At 36.8% G+C, this 20621-nt stretch overlaps 1 protein-coding gene across 1 annotated transcript in view; it reads left to right on the plus strand.

Moving 5' to 3' along the window:
• Positions 1-20621, plus strand: part of DARS1 (aspartyl-tRNA synthetase 1) — a 36332-nt gene that overhangs the window by 4253 nt on the left and 11458 nt on the right. Inside the window, exons 3-7 of the mRNA XM_009087788.4 lie at positions 1773-1865; positions 6619-6721; positions 14434-14536; positions 15783-15863; positions 16327-16386. Of these exons, the coding sequence (XP_009086036.4) occupies positions 1773-1865; positions 6619-6721; positions 14434-14536; positions 15783-15863; positions 16327-16386 (440 nt within the window). The remainder of the gene's footprint in view (positions 1-1772; positions 1866-6618; positions 6722-14433; positions 14537-15782; positions 15864-16326; positions 16387-20621) is intronic.

Here is a 20621-nt window from a genome sequence, read left to right on the forward strand (position 1 = left end):
TGGGTGGGAGGACTTCCAGAGACTCCTCCCAGCCTCAGCCATTCTGTGATTATGTCATCTGCTGTTGGAAGACAGGGCTTTATAATGTCACCTTGTGGATATTGTTTATTACTCTTTTTATAAATGGTGAAATAGTTTTTAATAATTAATACCATGTAACAATTTTAGTGTTAAATATGTCTTGTTTACCCTTAGTGAAATATGAACTATTAGGAGCCCAAAATACTTTAAAAAATATTTATCTAATGCAGATGGTTCATGAAACACTGAGGATCCATGAAAGGTGTAACACCTCCTTCTGTCTTTATGCTTCTACCTAGAAAATGTTTTAACTTTGTAACAATACAATTTCAAGTTGACTGAGGTAATTTTAACTGTCTGAATATCAAACTCTTAGAAATACTGAAGGTTGTGGATTGTGATGGTTGCATATTTCCTATAGTACCACATAAAGTTTGAATATCAGAAATTGCTGGCAAATGGTAACATCTTTATTCCCATTTCTCCCTTTCCCAGCAGACCCACACACATACACACTTCATGAACATATTTGAGTCAATTTCCTGTCACATTTCTCTGTGCACTTCCATTCTGTTCTGGATTTGATATGTGTGTGTGAAGAAAGAACTGCATTGCCCTGACATAAGCTAATAAAAGTTTTCAATCCCTGAAAATCCCCAGTGCAGAATAATAGGCTTGCAGGGCAAGCTGTGACTGGTATTCAGAGACAGAAGGAAGGAGTTCAGAGCAGCAGATGGTAATCTGGAGCAGGCAAAAGTTGTTGGTTTTTTTTGCAAAACTTTAGAAAAGTTCTGTCAGGAAAAGTCTACAGTGTGTCTTAGCAAGTTTAATGTAATTTTGTAACAAGGGAGAGATTTGTGAGGGAGTCATGCAAGGAATACCAGCATGCACCCAGCATATTGTTAGGATGTAATTATTGTATAAAATTTTTAAAGTCCTAATTTATTTAAAAATATTTTCTTTGATAACTTTTTTTCCCTTTGCTATCCAAAATCTGTCCTTTCCAAGCCCGCATTCCTGTTGTTATTTAGCTTTGCAGCTACATTGGATTTGAAGGGGTCTTCTGATCAAGTCTTGGCTCTGACAGTGATGGTAGTGCCTGATTAGGTTGTCAAAGAGATTTTCCTAAAATGGATGTTATCCATTTTATACAGTAATACTGTCATTGCTCCAAAATGCTGTTGTTTTAATCAAAATAAATATTTTTAAATTGATAGCGTACGTTTATGTGTGGTTTCTTTATGTTGTTTATTTTACATGATAGTTATTTTACAGTTATATTCATCCTACTTATGTAAGGTAGACACAGAGAGTAGTCATGTCCCCTCTGAGCCTTTGTTCTGCTGGGTTCAACAGGGCAGCTTTGACCCTGCACAGTGCAGCAGGGCACACATCCCTTAGGCAGCAGAAGTTCAGACTAATAAGTGCTGGTAGTACAGTGAAGTCCTATCAAAACCAGTTTAGTCATGCTGGGTTCTGCCATCCGTGAACTACAGTGAGTCTTGCTGTTGGTAAAGTGCGGTTCGACCCTGCTGTGTAAGTCAAAAATGAACAATTTAAAGCTACTGCATCAAGTACAAGTCACTAAGAAAGGAAATGGGATTTTGTGTGTTTTCAGTCAGTTATGCTGTTGATACAAAACCCAATGTTTTGGATTTATTATCAGTTTTATCAATAGAAATGATAGAAAGTGCATTTGGAGTTTGAAGTGAAAAACTGTTTTAAGATGTGTGTTTTTTTCTGTAATCCAGATCGAGTTTTGGTTCGCATAAAAGACTTGACGGTGGAGAAGGCTGATGAAGAGGTTTGGGTTCGTGGCAGAGTTCACACCAGCAGAGCTAAAGGTGAGAGGCCTCCAGGGTTTTTGGGTTTATTTCCTCATTTCATTAGTACAACCTTAATGTTTATTTTGGTTTCATGACCTGTTGCTTATGTCTTGCATTCAAGAAAGCCTTGCCACCTGGTTATTCAGGGTTGCCTCAGTGTTACTTTGACTGGCTCTTTTCTCTTTTTCCACCCATCTTTTCCCTATCTATAGGAAAAGAAGATTTTACTTTTAGCTGTGTGGAAATCACATTTTGTAGTTAAAGTGAATTTTTTTACCGTATTGCTAAATAATATTTGGACAATTGTAAATAACAGTAATTTTAAAATGTCATCATTCTCCTTCAGGAGTTAATAGTTGTGAGACAAAACACTTCTAAGCTTCTACAGTAAAAAATACTTGTATTATAAATGTATCTCTTGTCAGACAGGTCATATTTCTTTTGCTGCACATGTGTATTTTCACCACACCTTTTCTTTGACAGGAAACAAAAATCTGTAAAAATTTCAGAGTTCTTACTTTCGATTACCTGTATCTAATTATATCAATTTGGACTTCAAATAAGAAGCATCATCTTTCTTTAGCAAGACAATAGGGAAACCCTTTTGTGGACTCTCAGCAGTGTGGGCTGTCACCCTTGGCTGTCTGACAGCCATATTTCTTCCCTGGAATCAGAAGTTCCCTCTGGAGACCAGGTTGCCATATGCAAACTTCAATAGGCTTTGGCCTTTGCAGTTGACATCAGATGCTGACAACTGTTGTGCTGGTTTCAGTTATGTTTGGCAGCTCTGTAGATATAAATAACTTGTCTTTCCAAGAATTGAAAAAAATAAAAAAGGCATGAAGAAATTATCTTCACAAATGAAACTTAACAGTAGTCTTAAAATCGGGAATGATGCAAATTAGGGGCAAGAATCCAGTACAGAATATCATCAGAGATACCAGATTCATTTCTCTTTTTGAGAATTCATTTTCTTAAAACATGTCCCTCTTAATGAGTGTCTGTGCAGCAGTAAGGAACTGCATTACAATATATACACATGGTGCACATTTTAATTTGTATTAGAATCTTTAAACTTAAGGAGTCCTCTGTGATTTCCTCACTAATTTTGTAATGGAAATCTCTCAGTTAATTAAAGAAGTTGTCAGCTCCAAAAGCTGTGAAAGCCTTGGTCATTACATCATGAAGTTGTTCAGACAGAAGCCACTCCATCTGATTTAAATGTTACTGTTGTTACTATCAGTATATAAATTAGAGTATCCTTACGGCTTTTTTTTTTTTTTTCAATTATAGGAAGAGTTCAGGCTATTACCAGAATTCAGGATATTAGAAGCAGGTATCTGTTCAGACCTTGAAAGCAGTGTAAAGTTCTGTGGTTGTTGATTGCTCTCTGTAATACATTGATATGTGGGATCTTGTATGATGGATACGTTTACATCAAACACAGTAACATCTCTGTAACAGGGCAATATGAACTTGAAAGAAGCTGTTATAATCCTTTACTTTTGTTTTTTGATGAAACAACAGTGCTTATTTTCAAAATCTTTAACACAACCTGAAGAATGAAAGCAAAAGGAATTGATCATGAGCACAAATGATCTGAATGTATTGATAGTGTCTCTTGTTTCCTCTTGGTCTGACAACACAGAACAATTCTGACATTCAGGGAGTGCTGCTAGGGAATACCATATGCTTGTTTACTTAAGCTTTGGGGAAAGAATCTTACAAGAAAAGCAAATGTTTAAGAGTAAAAAGTAATATTAGCCTTTCCCACACACAACATGACACTATTCCTACCACTGTGGAAAGGAAAGCCTTGCAGGAAACAGGAAAATCTTTCACAAAAACAAGCTTTAGTTTTTCTCAGAAACTTGAATTTGACTCCTAAATAACCAGTGTAGCCTTTATTTAACCCTGTCTGGTCCTGACCAATAAACCAAAAAAAATTAATGGGAACAACTGCAGATTCCAGCTGTCTCCTATAGCAAGTCGCTCATAGAGTCTGATGGAAATTAACTGAAGGATGTGTAAAGAATGGGGTGCTGGGAATATCTGTGGGTTGTACTAAAATTAAAGTTCACAGAGCCCTGTGGTTTGTGTCACAGATTGAATAAATGTTATTTCTGGCCTTATTTTAAAGCCAGTGTAATCTACTGATCACATTTATCATTGAAAAGCCCTTGGGAATTTGGTCTGGGTTTGGCCAGGCAGCTGGGGCTTGTGCAGAATATTTTCAGTAGTAGTTAGACCTGAAAATAGATTTTGGATTATTAATCCAAAGGTCTATGAAACATCGGAAAATAAGAATTCCATCAAGAGCAATTTAAATATTGGGCCAAATTTTATAATAAACCATATAAAGTCTTCTCTTTGCTGTGAAATGTATGCAACCATAATTTAATTTATATAATCAACATTTTTTTTACTCTTTATTCACATTACTTCCTTATATCCTTTTCTTTCATAAGGTCTTGTGTGGTTTGGTACTTTCATCCAACACAGGTGGTGGATTACTGGTTGATTGATGTGCTTATTTTTGATGGAATTCTCTTATTTGTTCAGTGACTGAACATTCTATTCATTTTACCATGTCAGATGTTTTTATCCAAATTTCTTTTAAAACTTTTTGTCTTTTAAGCACTCTTGTGAGACATGGTATTGTTTTTTTAGTAGGAACTTAGAGTAGTTTACTGTTGAAAGTGAGTAAATTTGGTGCTGTACTTTTTACCTAAATACCGCATAAGTATTTTGAAACACATAGAGAAGGTCCCATTGTCCAATTTTTTTTCTTACTCAAATGCTTCCTTTTTTGCATCTCTTGATCTGGAAAGGCTTCTAAGCATGAGCTAGATTTGATTATGGCTAGTCTTTTTGATGCTTTCTTTTGAATGCCTTCAGCTCTCCAGGAAAAGTTCTCTTCCCTCTTCTAATCTTTGTGGCTGGGATATTTTAACCAGTCCTGTGAATGAGGTCCGTTTGATCACTTATCTTCTGTGTGATTAGAAGTGGTTGCCTTCTGCAAAACATCCTCTTCCTTCATGGAAACAGCTACTGTTACTCATGGCAAAGACATCTGAGTCCTTTTATAATGCAGATATTCATCAGAGTTCCATTGTTTGGGATGAAGTACAACCACCAGTCTTTTGGATGAGGATCTGAGCAAGCTGGTCTTGGTGAAGATGTCCCTGCTTGTTGCAGGGGTTTGGACTGGATGGCCCTTTAAAGGTCCCTTCCGACCCAAGCTATTCTGTGGTAGCAGGTCATTTCATTATTTCCCTGTCTTATAGTTGAGTTACATCGGAGCTGTCTTCACCTGTGCATAGTTTTCTTGAACACCTCGTACATCAATGCTGAACTTTGATCGTATTTTGCTGAATTGTTTGTGACTAAAATCATAGAGACAAATACTATCTCCTAGGAAATACTGTATCCAACCACACTGTAAGAAACACTGAGATGTCAAAGATGTGAGATATGACTCCCTTATCTAAAGAAACTCAGCATATCATATTGTACTTTCTTTGTTGACTTGCTGGATCTGAAACACAGCCTGTATTTTTCTAATTTAAATCTGTTATTTAATGTTTGCCTGCAAGAAATACGTGCATCTGTATCATATTGGATATTGCAGCCTCTGGAATACAGAAATAGTTGTACTCTGTTTTCTGAAAATATGTAATTAATCTTGATGCATTTTTATTGTAGGACAAGATTAGTAACTTCCAATAAATATAATTAATATTTAATAATATTTTGTACTAGTTTTGTATGTTTACTTTTATTTCCATGAGATTGTGTTCAAGAGTTCTGTATTTATTTTTTGATACTCTTGAATTACTGATACTAATACCAGTGCCTTTATCAGATACTGGTACACCAGTGAAACATTTGTTGTTAATTTCTCTCTCGGAAGAAGCATTTAAAATCACCATATTTCCTTTAAGTTAAGGAATAAATGATTACTGGAGATGTGAGAAGAAGTATGAAATGATTTGAACTGTCAGCTAAACAGATTAGAAAGATCTTTGTTGACTTGGAAATACCCATTTTAAAAGTCAACAAAATGCACTATGTTCTTTGTACATTATTATTAATTCCCATTAACTTCTTTTTCCCTAAGCTGTTCATGAATAAATTACTCTTACAGGAATTTTTAATTGGGTCTTTTAAGTTCTTGTCATTCACTAGAATCAATACTCCTTTTGTTCCCCTTCATTCTGAATGTGTGGTGTATTATAGAATGAACATTGTTAGTTTAGTCCTTGTGGTGCAAAATCAAGCCCATTTTTCTCAGAGCAGCTTTGTAAACTCTACAGCTTTGATTGAGAAGATGAGAAAAAACCTCTTTAAAAGTAGTTTAGACTTGAAGTCGTTGTGAGCAAAGAAACAAGGAAAAGTATGATATATTTCTTGCAGTTGAAGGAAAAGTTACTTTAAAAGTTATGATTTGTTGTTTTTCTTTTGTCTAAATATTCTTTATCCTGGAAGGCTTACTGTTATTTTTAGAAAATGACCATTCAAATGTTTATAGATGTAAGGCACAATTAATTAATTTATCAATGTTTGTGTGTGTTTGTGTGTGTGTGTGTACATGCACAGCTGAGGAGTTTGAAGCAGCTTTTTGGAGGGCGGCAGCAATGAATGAGAGAGAGAGAGATGCACAGTCCTAAAAGCTCAGCTTATATTTAAGTAGTAAAGAGTTTTTTCTCATTCACAAAGACCTCAAGTAACTTGTCCTTAATACACCTGTGTTGTTTCTCTTTGTATTCAGGGAAGCAGTGTTTCTTAGTCCTGCGTCAGCAGCAGTTTAATATCCAGGCTCTTGTGGCTGTGGGACAGCATGCAAGCAAGCAGATGGTAAAGTTTGCTGCCAAGTAAGTAAGCAATTATATCCTGTTGTCAGAGTAAACAATGGTGGGAACCAGGACTCCCAGGGGTTGGGACCATTTTCACACATTAACATCAATGCTTCGTTTGTTTTAAAATGTAGTTATTTAAATTGTCAGCTCTCTATTGCGTTGAATACATTATACTGACAAAAGATAAAATAGAGAACAGGCTTGAAATTCATTCTGAACTGCTGAAGCAGCATTCTCTCGCCATAGACAACCTACATTTTCTTCCAGGCTGGCTAACAAAAAGTCTGGCAAGCTGAGCTTAGTAGGACACTTCATTTGGTGCATGGTGGTGCTCTGTGTCTGCACATGTTCAGCGTTTTTCTTCTACCAGACGTGCAGTGTAGTAATACATTTAATACTTAGAACTGATGTGAAGAGGTCCCATATTGCAAGTGGCTTACTGAGTTGCAGAAATTATCAGTAGCTTCTGTGCACTGGGTTAGTCTTATCTACGCCTTATTATTGGCACTAAAATTTTAATTAAAATAAAATTTGGCGGGGTAATAGTTAGACTTGCCAATTGAAAAAACGTTTGTTGCAGCAATTTTGTTCCTAAAGATAAAAAATTACCTTTCCCTTCTGTTTGCCTCAAGATTGTGCTTTCAGGTTGTCCTGTAATAAATATGTTTGTGTGCCAAATGTGTTTTATAGTAGAGCTTTAATCATGTCTATCTACTTGTTCACAAATAGAAATGGGGATCAATTCTGTGCAGTTTATTGCAGAATATGTTTAGCATGTGGCACTTGAGTTGCTTCTGTGGAGTTCTTGGCACTACTCTCATGCCTGGGAAGGGAGCCCCCTCTAATTAGCTGCAAAAGTGCTACAGCCTTCAACCTTCAATATGTCAGGGAGGGGAAAGATTCATTATGGTAGAGACTTCCAGAAGCCAAGTTAAGAAGGTTGGGATAATGCTTCTGCTGATGGGGTTCAAGGCAACAGGAAAACAGAACCAGCAGTGTTTGCTGTTTGGCGGTGCTCAGTGCTGGCAGTGCCAGTGTGAAACATGCTGTTCACAGGTGTTTATGAGCCAAAGTGAAGTGTTCTGTTTCTTCATGAAATGATTTGTTCTCTCCAGCGCCTGGAATCTCTGAAAAGAATGAAGTGTATAATGTACTTGTTCCCTAATTCATCTCCCTCAAAACTCCCCACAGTCTGCCTGTACTCCCTCGAGGAACTTGTGCTACAGAGCAGTGGAACAACTCTTAGAGTTGTGATGCACACTCTTCTGTTCTCCAGTTCTCTCCATATCTCTCTTTTTCAGTTTTCTTTGTGGTTCTTCCCTCCACAGCTGAGCTTCTTACACTTCATGATTGGTAGATCTTTGTAGTTAGGAGCTCATGAGAGGGAAGCTGGTCTTTACTCTCTTTTTCCATATGCTGACTGCCACTTACAAACCTTCTGTGATGGTTTTTTGTGATTCACTGATCTTTTTTTACTCAATTAGTTTTCTGTCAGATTAGTGATTTAATTTAGGTGATGGAGGTCAAGAGCTAACACAGAATGGTAAACGGTAGAAGGGTGTATCTGGAAACAGTAGAGGGTAAACCTCCTTTCTCTTCTGGCAGCACTGAGCTGTTGAATCAGGCAGAACCTCATCTTGAGGTTCTTCCCAAGACCCTGTCATCTTCCCTCTTGATGAGATAGACTTGATTTCCTCAGAGTAACCAGAATGATGATGTTTGTACTGTTTTGACTTTTCCTTCTACTCCTTTTTTGGGATAACATTTGCTAGCCAAGACCTGGTACTTCAGCCTCACTTTGTAGCATTCATGTTTCCCCTATTATTTGTACTTCTGAATGATTACATGCTCATCATCATGTTCTCTGAGTGGTGTAACTCTGGTACTGCCTTCTGGATTTTCTTTTGGGGGTTTGCTTTTGGTTTTTTAAACACCACTACTGCAGTCATTTTCTCAGGATTCCTTCCCACCAACAAACCTATTTTATTAATATCCTGCCATGCTCTCACTTTTTCCAGTGTTTCATCTCCTACAATTCTGTCTGCTGTTGGCACTGCAGCTGCCTCTTGTCCTTCAGAGGCTGCTGCTGTTCCCTGCTGGTGAGTGCATGTGGGGTTACTGTGTCAGCAGCACCTGAAGCAGAGCCCCAGTACGTGCCTGTCCTCAGTCACTTCCCTGCTGCCTTTCACCTGCTCTGGAGTCATCCCATTATTTCTAGCAAATGAGGCTGGGCTTAGATGTCTAAAAATAACTTTCCTGTTTCCCTGCCTTTCTCAGTGTCTTTTTTTATCATCTCATTTCCTACATGTTAAATGAGGAAATACACATTTATTGAAGAAAACATTTAACTCAAATATCTTAAATTTGAATTAAATTTTAAAATGTTTTCACTGTATATTTATAGTATATAAACTGTATTTCCCATGTGCTGTTTTTACATACTTTCATACTGTGACCACAACTTTGTTTAAAATAGTCTGTAAAATTCTGGATTTTGAATTTTTAATTTTTGCTGATTAAATAATCAGCATTTTTTGTACAAATTTTCATAAATTATAAACAAACCAGTTCCTCTTTTAGATATTGGCACATGGAAACCAAGAACTTTCATAATGTTCTGTGGTCAGCAGCATTCACACAGTAATTACCACCATTATCATTACAATGTGAGTTTTTAGTGAAAGATACTTTAAAGTGGTTCAACTCAGGTTTACAAAGAAATTTTTATGAGTTTAACCATGTAAGGTTTCAAGTTGAAGTTCCAAAACAAACGTAGCACAGAGCCAGTTGAGATGCTGGATTGGCAGCTTTGGAATTGTTCTTCTGTCTTTTATCAGAAAAAACAATTCAGCCCAGTCCTGCAAGGGATGCTGCAAAAGAGGAACAGTTCATTGTCTCTTTGAGATAGCAGAGGTGCCAGTTAGTAATTTATCTTAGTAATTCATCAACCTCCTTTTTTCCATGAAGCATGGGGTGTGGCTGGTTTTGGTTTTCTTTCTCCTTTTCTATCTCAGCATTGGGCCTTTCCTGCCACCCCTCTGCAAGAGCCATGTGAGCTGACAGAGCAGTTGGGAGAGGTGACTTCTAATGTAGCTGCTCAAAAAATTTGCCCTTGCACAGGAAGTAACTTTATGGCTCTTTAGCAGACTGGAGAGTAAAAAGGCAGGAAAGAGATTAAAATGAAGGGGGGGAAAATTATTAACTTGTATAAAAATCACAATGTAGAAAAATATATGTAAGTTCTTTAGCTAGATAAATTGGTAATACCAGGAAGACTGCTGGATAGTGCAGAATGTTTTCTTTATCCATTTCTGTTTAATTTTTATATCAGAAGACTGGAAGAAAATGTCAAATTGCAGCTAAGTTTGCTGGTGAGACAAAAATTGGACTGGTAAATAGGCACTCAGGAGTGTGTAGTAACCAGGGTTCATTTAGAATAATCACTTCAATGCTCTTCAGTGTGAATTTGTATCTTTGTGATTGTTTGGTCAGATTTTGTGGGTGTTCAGGATTAATAAATAGAAAAGTGCAGAGAGAAATGTGGGATTGTGATAGGTAACTGACTTGACAGGAGCCCATGCAGTTCTCTGACTTCTAGAATATAGCATTAATGTAATATGTGCCTGGTTTTAGGCAATTCTGAAATATTTTGTCCACTTTTGTTGTCTTTGTATCTGAATACAAAGACAACAAAAAATGTTAGATTGGAAAAGGTTGATGGTGAAGTTGCCAGAAGAAATGATTCGTAGTCATGCAAATCTGCCTTCTGTGAGTCTAAAGAAAACTCTATTCTATCCTGAAGAAATTAGTGAGTGATTTAAATCTCAGTCTGGTGGTGCTATGCAAGGTTTTCTGCCAGCAGGAGATTGTTTACATTGCAGATACAAAGGTATGACAGGATGCAATGAACAGAGGATGAAATTAGGGGAATTTAGAAGGAAATAAAGTGTAGATTTTTAGTGAAAATTACTAAAAATTCATTGTGGATTTTGTTACTTAAAATCTTCAAAAGCAGATTGGCTTCTTTTTTCCCCAAAAGATATACAGGTTCAACCAAGTGTTAGAATGGTGGTATAGGAAACCAATCATTACATTTTTAGAATGAAGAGAGTAAGAACAGGTGTTTACCTGGCCTTTTTGTCATATAATTTCTTTTCAGGGAGCATCATGCACACTTGCTATATTTGTGCAGACAGGATTACAGTTGCTCATGTTGAGTACAAAATGTTTATACTATTAACTACTTTAAAATGCACTCATTTTTTGAAAATAAATCAGTGCCTTCACTTTCACTGGCATTCAGGTAAAGGATCATTGATTATTATGTATTATGACAGTTATTTAGTATTTTAAATTTAATAATGTATTAATATAATTCGTGCAGTCTGCTTACAGAAAGGTGTTGAAGGAAAAACAACAAAATGCTAGAATAAGTATAGATGGTATAGAAGAGGTAAACATTTTGTATTTAAAATCTGTAAATAACCAAATTTCTTCCTATTCTTTGGGCTTTTGACCAAGAAAATGTTGATTGTCATTCACTTTGGGAGGCCAGCATAGGGTTCAGCTTGCAACATGAAGCTGTTGATGAAAGATGTTGTTATAAAGACTGCAAGAATGCAATCCTGTGGTTAAAAGAGAAAGTCTTGGCTAATAGACATGCAGCTAATTAAGAGGGACATAAGGCATCTAGTGGACACTTTAGAAATTATAATCTTGATTTTTTTTGAACATTACAAAATACAAAATAGTTTCCTATACAGAGAAGTTTTTTATTGTTGGACTTCATGAATCTATATATTTAAATATTAAATTAAACAATGTAGAGATGTCATCTGTCTTTTCTTAATGCCTTATGCATCCTACTTTAGTTTCTAGTCCCTGGTAATATTAATTACATATATAAATGTTGTTGTCCTTAATGGAAACGGTGGTACTTCGGCATGTTTTTCTGATACTTGTTCACTTTGGTGGTGTTTGGGGGTTTTTGTTACCCAGGGGGATTTTATCAAAAATCACCTAGATGACTTGTTCTGCTGCTGTGGAGAATGCTTTGCTGTAGTTACTGGCATTTTATTAAAACATCTTGTTCCTTGTTGTAACTTGAACTGAAAATGCCATTTCAGTAACATCCTTGGAATGACCTGTTAGGATCAAAGCAGCACCTTCCAGGTTTCTGTAGTTTATGTTTGATGTAGTGTTATGGACTTCAGACACTTCCAGCTCTAGGTCTTGCTGAGCATGGTTCAAACAGAACTCAAAACACAAGCTTTCATTTCCATACTGGATTAAATGTGGAAGAGCACATTTTTTAATTATCAAATGAAAGTTTAGAGGAGATGATGGATGTTTATAGATACAAGATGGTCATGTGCAGTACGACCCTTCCTAGTGCTTCTGTGTGCCTAGGCAGTTACTTGAATATTTTGTTACAGGGACCTACACAGTTAGGAACTCTGTTGAAATACATCTTAAAATTGTGTCAAATGTAATGACTAAGTAATGCTACAGTTTAAAATATGTTCCAGATCAAGAAGCATGTTTTAATTACAACTCCAGTGTAGAAATGGAGAGAAAGCTCAATTTATCTATGCGCAAAGTTTTAAAGTTATGCAAGTTTGCAAAGCAACATTGCAGTTGCTGTGATGTAAAAGTCAGTTTCTTCCTGTATTTTTAACCTCATACCATTTTGCATGTTGAATTCCTTGCGTGTTCTGATCAGAGCTTTGTACAGACTTCACTAACAGTTCTCATCCATGGGATCACCAATTTAATTATGGATCCTTACAGCACATTTATATTTAACTATTTTTCTCCACAGCACTGACAATTTCCTTCCATAAGTTTAAAACATTGTTTGCTGTTATTACTGAGAAAGCTTTTATTAAGCAGATTAGAAACTGGTATTTTCAGTGAAGATAGTACTATTCGTGTTATTAGTAGTGCCTTCTGGACATTTGCCAAAATGTTGACATGGAACAGGAAGCAGGAAAACTAGAAAACTTTTTAGGAAAAGAATAAGTTCACATAAGAGTAAAATTTTAATTCTTTTAAACATTCACACATTTGAAAAGCAAAGGAAATTTATAGTTACATTTAATACTGATTTAGCATCGTATATTCTCATAGATGATGACACTCTCTTGCATCCAAAGCACTGTATTGGTTCCACAGTCTGTATGAGGAGTTTCAAACAGAATCATTTGTAATAGAAAGTACTTGGAAGCACTTGGTGTCATTTCAATTATCCTTTCTCATATTTGTTGCCTCTGCTAAACTAATGGAAGTGGAGGCTCACCCATAACTAAATGGATTCTTATTTAAAGCCTGCTCTCAGCCTCTGCTTTGTACAAATTTAGTTGTGATTCGAGCAACTGTAGCTCTTCTAAAGTGTTAATGTACCAGAAGAACACGCTGTTCATGAGCTTAATGCAGTACATGGAATTACCTGATGGTTAAGCAAGTCAAGCATATGAAGCACCCTTGTCTGTATTAACTTTAGAGCAGCTAATAAGTTCTATCACCTGAAAGTATTACCATAAAAAAAAAGTGTAATCCGCTAAAATACTCAAATTTGGCGTTTTGTTTTTTAGTTAATTGGAATTTACTTACAGTGCCACTGTTAGGTTTTGAGAATTTGATGCTTGAATTTTCCACTGTTACTTCAATATCATCAGATTTTTCAAAATTTTTTTCAAAGTAAAAAAAGTGACAGCCTTGCAAAGTTGAGGGCTGTTAATGGCTCTTTGGTTTGCTGCTTTTAGCAGTGGGCAGCTTGTCTGATGACATCCTCACTCACCTCTTACTGTTTGCAGTTAAATTGTGGGCCTGATGCTTTCCTGCTGTCTAAGGGCTTAGGTGGTCAAGTGATGTATGTAAAGTGCTTTTCAGCTTTCTCAAGGAGGACTCACATGTGAAAGATTAATTGTAACATTAGTTTTCCTAAAAAGGAAAGTAGTATTTTTAGATATTTGGCCTCTTGTAAGCTAACAGAGAGACAGAGGGAAAATATATTTCCAGTGAGGGTGAGATTATCTGTAGAAAAGTACTGGTTTAAATTCCAGTACCTTGAATGCATAAATAAAAACTGCTCATACAAATTTTTTTCTCACCTCTGACTCTTGAGACTTTTGTTATTGTTTGCTTATAGCACACATACTTTATATCATATCTTTGGAAGACTTTCAGGATGGTGTGTGGTGTTCTAATGTACTATTAGTGACTGTTAGTGGGGAGCAGTTAGGATGTCCCCTGTCACAGAGAAATTACTTTAGAGCATCTTGCATCTTTCAGTAACAAGTCATGTAGTTTAAACAAGCTGAACTAGTTTTGATTTTCCCCTTCAGTCCTAGGACTTCCCTTCAGTTTGTTGTTCTACACATCTTGCAGATAATTGCATCAGCTGACACATGGAAGAGTGTCTGTGGCCTAGAAAAAGAGCTCTGCCACTTGTCAGTTTATGTATAAACAACACACAGAGAATGGGCACTGAGCTCAATCATATTCTTTCCCTCTCAAATCTTCCATCCCAGTTTGAATTCATTGTGGCTGGGGATATTTCTGCAAGCTCCTTTATTAATCCATTATTAGATATAAAAGTAACTTCAGATGCTTGACTCTGTTCCGTTGTTCAGCAGTCCATGCAGTGCATGAGTGGTGCTCAGTGCTGAGGCTGCTGCAGTGTGCAGTGGAACTTACTGAGCCTCCTGTCCTCTCTTTATTGCCAGCATCACCAAAGAGAGCATTGTGGACATCGAAGGCGTTGTGAGGAAAGCATATCAGAAAATTGGAGGTTGTACTCAGCAAGACGTCGAGCTTCACGTTCAAAGGGTAAATTTTTGAGCAAATGGAGCACTGGTTAATTGTTTGATAGATTATCTGTTGAGACTGTCTGTCTGCCTACATACATAAACTTTGTCAGTAAGGAATCCTTAAACTACAAATTTCAGTGTTTGATATGTAAAAATGAAACATTTCTGGTTTTAAAATACTTGGAGTTTGTTTCCCTGCTTTTATCTGCCATTTGAATTACAGTATTAAGTAAAATAAAGTATCTCTCTAGAACAATTTGGCTAGAAAAGCTTGTAATTCTAGTTTTTGATTTCTTGACTTCAGTAGATTCTGTAATAAAAAGTCTGCTTCTTTTTAAGTGCAAGTCAGGAGTTTCTTCTTTATCAGAGTTACAATCTTCTCCTCAGTACAATGGACTGCAATACATAATGCTCACAGAAATAAACTCTCAGTGGCTTAACAGTATGGAAACTTTTGAAATCTAAAGTTCCTGGAGCTTGTGCTGTAGGGCTGGAGGAAGTGTAACTTTATAATTTGTTTAAATAGAAAGCATATTTAAACCTTTATGTAATATCCTTTTCTTCTAAAGGTTTTTAACTAAACTGTATGCCTACAATACAGCTGAAACCCAGTTGCCTCAGGACTAGAGCACAATGGCTATTATAGCAGTGAAGTAAATCTTAGCTAACAGCATTAGGAAAAATCTGCAGATTTTGAAGAAACATGCTTTAATATGTGTGCAGATTATCCTATGCTTGATTTTTCTGAAAGAACATCAAATTCACTGCTCCTCTAGGAGCAATACTAGACCATAAGGCACAGCAAGGTGGTTTTCATTCTCTGATTGTATTTTAGTTATCTCATAAATTTTTTAATCTGAAATAGCTCTTTCAGCTCTATTCAGGTGATAAGTAAATGATACATTATTAAGGAGAAGAACAGAATGGTCTTGCTGGAATCAGAAACTAAAACTTGGTGAAATCTGGTATATTCAGAGCTGGCATTCATGCCAAAAGGCTTGTCCCTCAGGCTGTATGAACTTTCTGAATTTGATGCTTCCCAGAAGAAAGAAAGATACTTCAAATCTAAGGGAAAGCAAGAACTAAGCACTTCAGTATTGTCATGAGAATGCACAGTGTATCTCAAGTTCTGGAATAAAATCACAGCTTTAGAACCAGTAGCCTATGCAAACACTGTTTCAAGTCTCTGCTAGAAATATCCTTTTGTAAATCACACCTCCTTTTGAGCAGAGCCTCATGCTATTTCTGTTCTCTCTCAATTTCAGATCTATGTGATCAGTTCAGCTGAACCCCGGCTGCCCTTACAGCTGGATGATGCTGTTCGACCAGAAGTGGAAGGAGAGGAGGTGAAAACTTTGCATCCTCAAATGCTTTTTATTGTCTTTGTAGCTGAACAAAAGCACGAAAGCCAAGCAACTTCCTTAATGCAGTGATTCTGGGGGTGTGTTAGATTTGCATTTTACTTCCTTTGTGCTATCCAGAACTGTGTTCAACATCTCTATAGCTTTGATGTCTGCTGAACTGCAGTAGAAGGTCAAAACCAGAGGGTTCCCAATCTTGTGTGTGTGTCTGATGCATCCTTATTGTTGGTTCTGCCTGTGACCTCTGGGAAAAGTTACACCTTGAACTTTTCTGTGCTGCCAGTTTGCTCTGTATTCTTTCTAGAATGATCTAGATGTTCAGCTGAACATAGAAATAACCCTTTGCTTTTAACCAGAGGGAGGTTTTCTTCGTTGATTTTGAAGTTTTGGTTTTGTTTATTTTTTGGATGTGTGTGTATTCACTGTATGCTTTTGTGCCACTGTTTAGGATGGAAGAGCTACTGTAAACCAAGATACAAGACTGGACAACAGAATCATTGATCTAAGGGTAAGGAACATGTAGTGCTGCAGGCTTGCCTGCAAGTGTTTAAACTTCATATTTCTAATCCACAAAGCAATAAAAGTCATGGATTTGATGGAATTGTATTGTTGGCCAGAAGAAAAACAAACAATGTATTTTTGTGGTTTTGTGTGATATTGTAAAAGCACAGGATTTTTGAATCCTAAATGTTCACCTTTACTGACATTAATTAAAGAGCATATACTGGTAGTTCAAAGGCAAACATTGATGATTTGACGTGTGGCTTTGTACATCTGGGCTGTTTAGCTGCAAAAGTCAAAGGTGACTGAATAGGGACAATTTAGAGACAACATTTTTTCTCAGATGTAGTTTTTGTTATCCAAAACCTGTAAAGAGCTTGGTTTTGAAGTATAAGATGGAAGTTCTGAGTTGTAACAGTCAGTTGAGGTGCTGTAATGCACCTCACCTTGCCAGAGAAATTGTATCAGGCCACGATACCAATCTCACTCTCATTGTTTTTTCCACAGCATTCATGAATTTTCATTTTTTTTTCCTGAAACACCTTTCTTTATCCAGGTCATGGAGACACAACCTGTGAATTCATAGAGCTCCCAAATATTTTCCATTTCTAATCAGCAGCAAAATACTCTCTACTAAATTACTTACAGAACTTTGATTCTATTTTTTTGAAACAGCAGCTAAGTCTGTAACTAACTTGAGCATTACTGACTTGAGGCATCTTGGTGTTTTCCTAGGCTTTTTAGCCATTTTAGACTCTCCACAATAAAATTTTAATCAACATTTAATGAAGAGTATGCTTAGCTGATTTTTTTTTATACCTAATACTGCCTTCAGAGTTCTTGATAATGGCAGTTTCTCAGTAAATCAATCTTTGCACCTGAGAAATGAAACAAAAAAGTAATTTATTTGAAAATTCTGAAAAGTTCTGGCACTAAGAGACGTACAGCTTTTCAATATCTGATGTCCCTATTTCAGCAACTAAAACTACTTGTGTCAATTGTTTTACTTGTACCAAAGTTAATTGCCTTTCACTTGACCTTATGTACCATGCTGAGTAACTTCAGTCTGTGGTTACTTTTCAGGGTACTCAGTATCTCATCATATTGGTCTCTTAATCTGTCTTAAATTAAGCCTTTAATGAAAAGAATTCTATACTAATGATTGAAAGTGAAAATCATTTGAAGGGTCATCAGCTTATGGTAGTCCTAAGACAATGTACTGAATTGAAGGGGAGAAATCTGGGATGCTTGAACTGCACGCTTTGCTTGAACATCTGGTGGTGAATAAAAATAACCAACAGCACTCGAGAGAAACCTAAGAAAATCCATTATATTGAAGAAACACCTGTATAATAAACTGAAAGGAGCCATGAGGCCCAAAGAGAACAGAGAAATTATACAAAGGGAAATAGCATTTAAAAATGCTGAGTGAAAATGGCTTGGAGGTATCCTTGGCTCTAATGCCCTTGGCTGTAATACAGTTGAGGGCATCTGCAGAGCAAAGCCTAAGGTAAATAGTAATGGAAAAAGAAGGAAGACTCATGCCAGAATGAACAGAAGAGATGGAATGGAAATGGCTGGACCAAAATCCTACCCCTGTACACATCCAGTAGTCCAGCTTGACTATCCCAATACTTCTGAAATATCTTTGTCAGTACAGCAGTAGGGCAATAGTTGTCAGTATTCTGCCTGGAGGGTGCAGCTGCTGACTCAAGTGGATATTGCTGTAACCTCTTCTGTGTCCCAACCACTGTTGGGACACCTTTTCTTCAGCAATGTCTGGCGCCTTGTTTTGAGCTCTGAACCTTGACTGTGTGTTAAGAAGCTGTTTTTCTCCTTAGCTCCAGCAGCTGCTGCAGTGTGGTGCTAAGCACCTGTTTCATGCTGAACAGGAATTCAAGTTAGCTTTTCACAGAATTAGTGGCAGGATGGAATACCAGGTCTCATTACTGCAGTGTCTGTGTCTCATCCTCTCCATACACCTGTGGCTGGGTGTGATCTGGCCACAGCTTGCCCATGATTAGCCTTGGGTATCTGTCTTGCCTTCCTCCTCTGCACAGGAAAAGTTTCTGTCTCAGACTGTGTCACATTTCTGTGTGTCTTTTCTATTGCACCTTTCATTATGTGTTTCAGAACAAAAGCAGATTCTAAATATGGTATTTTAATCTGGTTTTTTAAAGAGAGTGCTGAATAAGCAGAAAATATATTTCTTGAAGAAAGAGGAAATTTCAGTGAGAACACATGCATTTATATATATATATGTACATCCTAAGCACTGTATGTAGTGGAATCACAAGAGTAGGAATACAAAGAAACCCAGAAGGTAGTAAATGATTTTCAGTGATTTGGTTCCATAGATTGGAGCTACTGGAGTACAAATGAGGCTTCAAAGAGCCTTTAGTGTTTCAAATGCACTGCATAAGTAGGCATGTCCTAAAGAGGATTGCAAACATGATGTGTTATCTGAAACCAATGTTCCCACAGTTGTTCCTTCTAGGAAAACCATATCATGGGCAACAGGGAAAAATTTTAACAGAATAGTTCTAATGGACATGCTTTGATGTCTGTTCCTACAAGTGTGGGAGGAAGTCCAGCCACAGCTAAATGTATCATCTAGTGCTGGTTTTCTCAGTGCCCCAGTTTTTTAAGGAAGACAGAAGTCACTGAACATCAAAAATAGGGACGCTGTTATTTTGAGAAAGACTTACCAAACGAAATGCATAGATCTTGGTTAGGCTCAGACTAAAAAAAAGTCATCTGTATGCAACTAAAATAATTTTTGTCCATTTAAACACAGTATTTAAAGCAGTTAAGTAATTAGCTAATTTTAAATAGTGATTAACAAAGGAGCTAACAGAATTAGGGCCAAGTCATGATGAAGTGGAGCTGGGAAACTCAGTTATTACATGAATGAAAAAACCTGGATTTCTGAAAATAGCATCACTCCATCCAGCTATGATGTATACCATGGAAGGTTTGATTATCATGCAATACAAGGAGTGTAATTAATAATAAGGAAATTACATTAATGGAGATGAAAGATGCAACGTATGTTGCAAAGATTGCAAGACTTCCACTCTTGTGTACATGTGGAAATACACTGAGTATTGCAGTGAATCATTACTAATCTTGCATTTTTTTTACTGACAAAAATCTCTCAAAAGTGTCTCGTAATTTAGTTTTTTTAAGGTTGGGGGTGGGAAGTACTTCAATGCCAAGATGCGCAGCTACTCCTGTAGTTGTTAATGTGAGGTATGGAGAGAAAATTGTGATTATTTAGGGCTAAGGGGCTTTGAAAATAATTTCCAAAGAATGATTAATGGAGAAGAATGAACCTGTTCTTGGTGGGTTAACTCATAAAATACAGATCACACCCTTGGAGTAGAAAAGTTGGGGTTTTAGAGAAACGAGAGCTGTTAAGAAGAAAGAAAAGTCCTTGTGTGGACTAGATTTTCTTTCACATAACCACAGGTGACTGTGAGGAAACCACTGCTGACCCAAGTATCTGTTTTTGTCAATGGCTTAATGAAAGTCAAACCACTTGATCATAGGGATGTTTGATTTACCATTCACTTACAGCAACAGTTAAAAAGGGCAAAGTTGAGAGAGCACTGACTGTGTTTTTAAGTCTTTACTTTTCTGCGGTTCTTAAGTTTCACTGAAGTATTCAGGGGTGTGTAGGCTTCCCGTGTCTGTAAAAAGACCTGCAGAAGCTCTGTTTCATGAAGTTCTGTGATACATGAAAAGTAATGAAGAAAAGACCAGCGAAACACTGGTTCTTGTAGTTTGCTTCTTAAGAATACCAGTTTAGGTTCTTCCAGTTTTACATTGTTTAAAAAAATAATGATGAAAAGACCAGTGAAAGAAACACTAATTCTTGGGTTTTACTTCTCAGTTTGTCTTTGTGAAAAAGTCTGAAGAAAGAAAGAAACAATTCAGGTTCACCCAGGTTTACAGTGGACCTGACTGATGTCCTTGCTCCGGTTTATTTTTTGTGTCCAGCAGGACTTTTATCTCAACAGTATCTGTCCAAATGTTACTTGAATTATATGCCTTTTTGCAGTCCTGTTGCTATAATTGTGTCTGCTATTGCCCAGCTCATTGAGACCAAAGCAAAGCCTTTTTAGGGTCAGTATTACCTTGTTTATGTTGCTCAGGGTAGAGCATTAACATTAAACTGTGTCTTTAGTAGTTTATGGATGTCAGACTGTGTTATGTGATAATCCAGCTGTACACTGATCT

This window comes from Serinus canaria, chromosome 7, assembly GCF_022539315.1.
Source record: "Serinus canaria isolate serCan28SL12 chromosome 7, serCan2020, whole genome shotgun sequence".
NCBI classification, from domain to species: domain Eukaryota; kingdom Metazoa; phylum Chordata; class Aves; order Passeriformes; family Fringillidae; genus Serinus; species Serinus canaria.